Source organism: Pteropus alecto, unplaced genomic scaffold, assembly GCF_000325575.1.
Source record: "Pteropus alecto unplaced genomic scaffold, ASM32557v1 scaffold113, whole genome shotgun sequence".
Classification (NCBI taxonomy): Eukaryota; Metazoa; Chordata; class Mammalia; order Chiroptera; family Pteropodidae; genus Pteropus; species Pteropus alecto.
In genome coordinates, this window is record NW_006433949.1 from 4,071,232 (window position 1) to 4,074,064 (window position 2,833).

At 49.3% G+C, this 2,833-nt stretch overlaps 1 protein-coding gene across 1 annotated transcript in view; it reads right to left on the minus strand.

Moving 5' to 3' along the window:
• Positions 1–2,833, minus strand: part of KSR2 (kinase suppressor of ras 2) — a 338,884-nt gene that overhangs the window by 148,825 nt on the left and 187,226 nt on the right. Inside the window, exon 5 of the mRNA XM_006908594.3 lies at positions 288–472. Coding sequence (XP_006908656.3) covers positions 288–472 — 185 coding nt within the window. The remainder of the gene's footprint in view (positions 1–287; positions 473–2,833) is intronic.

Sequence of the window (2,833 nt, forward strand, 5' to 3'; positions counted from 1 at the left end):
AGAAAGGGAAAATCTGTGACCAGGCAGCTGAGAAGCAACAGAGAGAAAACGGTTGATGTTTCTTTCCTTTAAATCCCGGCCTGCCTGCTTCCCTGTCATCCCTACACACCCGCAGGCAAAAAGCGCAGGGACACGGGGGGGCCGATGACAATGGCCAGTCGACCTCCAGAGCACCGATGAAGCCCCCCTTTGGCAAACATGTCATGAGCATTTTCACCAAAGAAAATGAAAAGGGAGAGTGTGCCTGGCGCGGCGGACGGCGTGCCTAGGTGCCCCGGGTGACTTACTTGCGGAGAAGTTGGCCTCGGTGTGGACGGGAGGGGTGGACGGCAGGAAAGGCCCATGTCCCACAAAGAAGGAGCGGAGGGAGCGCTCGCACAGGAGCGGGGAGCGCTGCTGCGAAGGGATGTTCTCACAGCTGCCCACGCTGCTGAGGAGCTTGAGGTTCAGGGGTTTGCTTTTCTTCTTGGCTCTGAAAGGGAGACGGAAAAAGAGGAGAGGGAAATGTATCCGCACGCACGTGAAATGAGAGCACGGAGGGAGCCCCAGTCTCCTGAGCATGAGCTGAGGTGTTCTTCCTCCGGGAAGCCTTCCCTGATACTCCCAAGACCCACGCAGAGAAGTTTTGAAAAGAGGCCACAAGCTTTCTGGCCCTGATACACAGTGCAAAAGGGGCTTGGCCAAGAGGGTGTCACGCTTGCCCTTGGAAAAGCCCATTCCACCGTGGGGCACAAACAAATAGATGAACAATTTTTTTTTTTTTTTTTACCTGGGTCCTTAGAGAAGCTCTAGAGAGCCAGGGTCAAGTTCAGCTCCAGGCTCTAAGCTGGTGTCTGCCTGCACATCTTGAGTTCCCAGGACCCCAAAACCCTGTGGCCAGCTGCACTTTGCCCTTTGGCTATTGAAGAAGACAGCAAACCTAGGTTGACCTCAGTGAGTCCAGGGATCCGTATCAAGGGGGCATCCATCCCCTACACATTTCTATTCTCCATATTCACAGCCTCCCATCCATATAAAAACAATAAACCCATTTCTGCAGAAGTTAAACCTGATGACTCCAAGAGATGCCAGGAGAGAAAGACTAAGTCTTAGGCAGGACCCCCGCACCCGATTATTCAGGACTTCTGGCACCGAGACCCTCTGCACAGCCCACCCACACACCTGTCTGGTTCTCTCTCCGGACTCTACCAGGAGCCCCAGAGAGTGCCTGCCTTAGGGGTGCAGAAGGAAGGGTGCTCCCCCAAAGCAGAGGCTGGATCACACCGGGCAACTCAGGGGCAGCTGCAAGGGATGTAGGGGGGTTATATTGCAAAGGGGCTCTGGGTGTCCTCCACCCTTCACCTCTACTTCACCCCTACGCCCCACAGCAGTGTTGCTTGGTGGGGGGGTGGTGAGTGAGTCTCACAATCTGGTGTTCAATGACACGATTCTGGGGCCAGACTCTCCAGATTCAAATACTGGCTTCGCCACCCTTGATTGAATTTAAATTTAAGTTAAATTTCTGCAAACCTCAGTAAGTTAAATTTCTGCAAGTTAAATTTCTGTAAACCTCAGCTCCCTTATCTATAAGAGCCCTTCTTCATAGGGTTGTGGACAGGTTTAGATGAAATAATCCCTGTAAGTTACTTAATACTAAGTATAAACATTAAAGGTTATCCTTAATATTATTATATACCGGGAATCTGTCTGATATTTCCTTTAGAAGAAAGAATCTGAAGCTATACATAGTGGAAGCTTCCAGAAATTCTGGTCATTCTAGGGACTCTTCATGACCCAAGAGATTAAATGGCATTCTTTGTACACCCTGCACCTAGCAGAGTGACTCTGCTGAATGATGAAATATTTGTTGAATGATCTCTAAATGGAAAAAAAGAGGAGGGTAAAAGTGTGCCTGCCCTCAGCTCACAGCCTTTGGTCCACCGTCAGCTGTGACTCCACTCAAGAGGAGAGAGAAGGGTGATGCTCCATCTCAACCCCGTACACAGGCTCGGTCCTGTCCAGTGGGATAAGCATTTTGCCTACAGCATAGAGCATCCAGGGTAAAAAAGTGGGAAGCTTAGCCACTATCCATAGGTCAAAGCCGAAATAAAAATGCCAGGGGATTTCGAGATTCTCTTTAGATTAGTACTTTCCCTCCTGGACATCTTCCTTGCAGACAGATAATTAGAAGATGAAGTTCTTCCACTTCCAACGGGATTCTTCAAACTGAGAAAGGGATGAGGCGGAGACGCTGAAAGCTGAAGGTTTCCAGCCTACTGCTGATAAAGCTTTGATCTGAAACGCAGGGCATGCATTTCTGAAATGATAAACATAGAACAGGGACACTGTTTTCTTTTTCTTAATTTTCACTTGACCAAACAGGAAGCGTAATCATGATATTAATAACAGCAGCTGCTATTACTACTACTTTGATGTGAGCGCTGCCCATGTCCCAGGGACTGTATCGAGCCTTTCACGTGTTATCTCATTTAAGCGGCGCAGTGATCTTAAGGGGAAGGGGCGTTTTTGTTGTCTTCTCTCCGTCGATGAGAACACTGAGGCATTGAGAAGTTAAGGAATGTGTATGACCAGATTCTCCAGGACAATCCTGACCCGAGACCACTATCCACTCTGAGACGGGCTGTCCCGTGGAGCTCGATTTTGGACGTGTTCGGGCCAGAGGAGCTGAAATGGCTATGTGCCATAGGCCCTTCTCTCTCTCGTTCTGAGCCATCTCACTTGCAGATACTAAGAAAAATGTTGTAACAGAGGAAGCAGGAGGGGCAAGGAACCTGGAGAGACCCCAATGCCTGATTCCCAAGGAATAATAAAACTGCCCCTTACAGAATGTTTC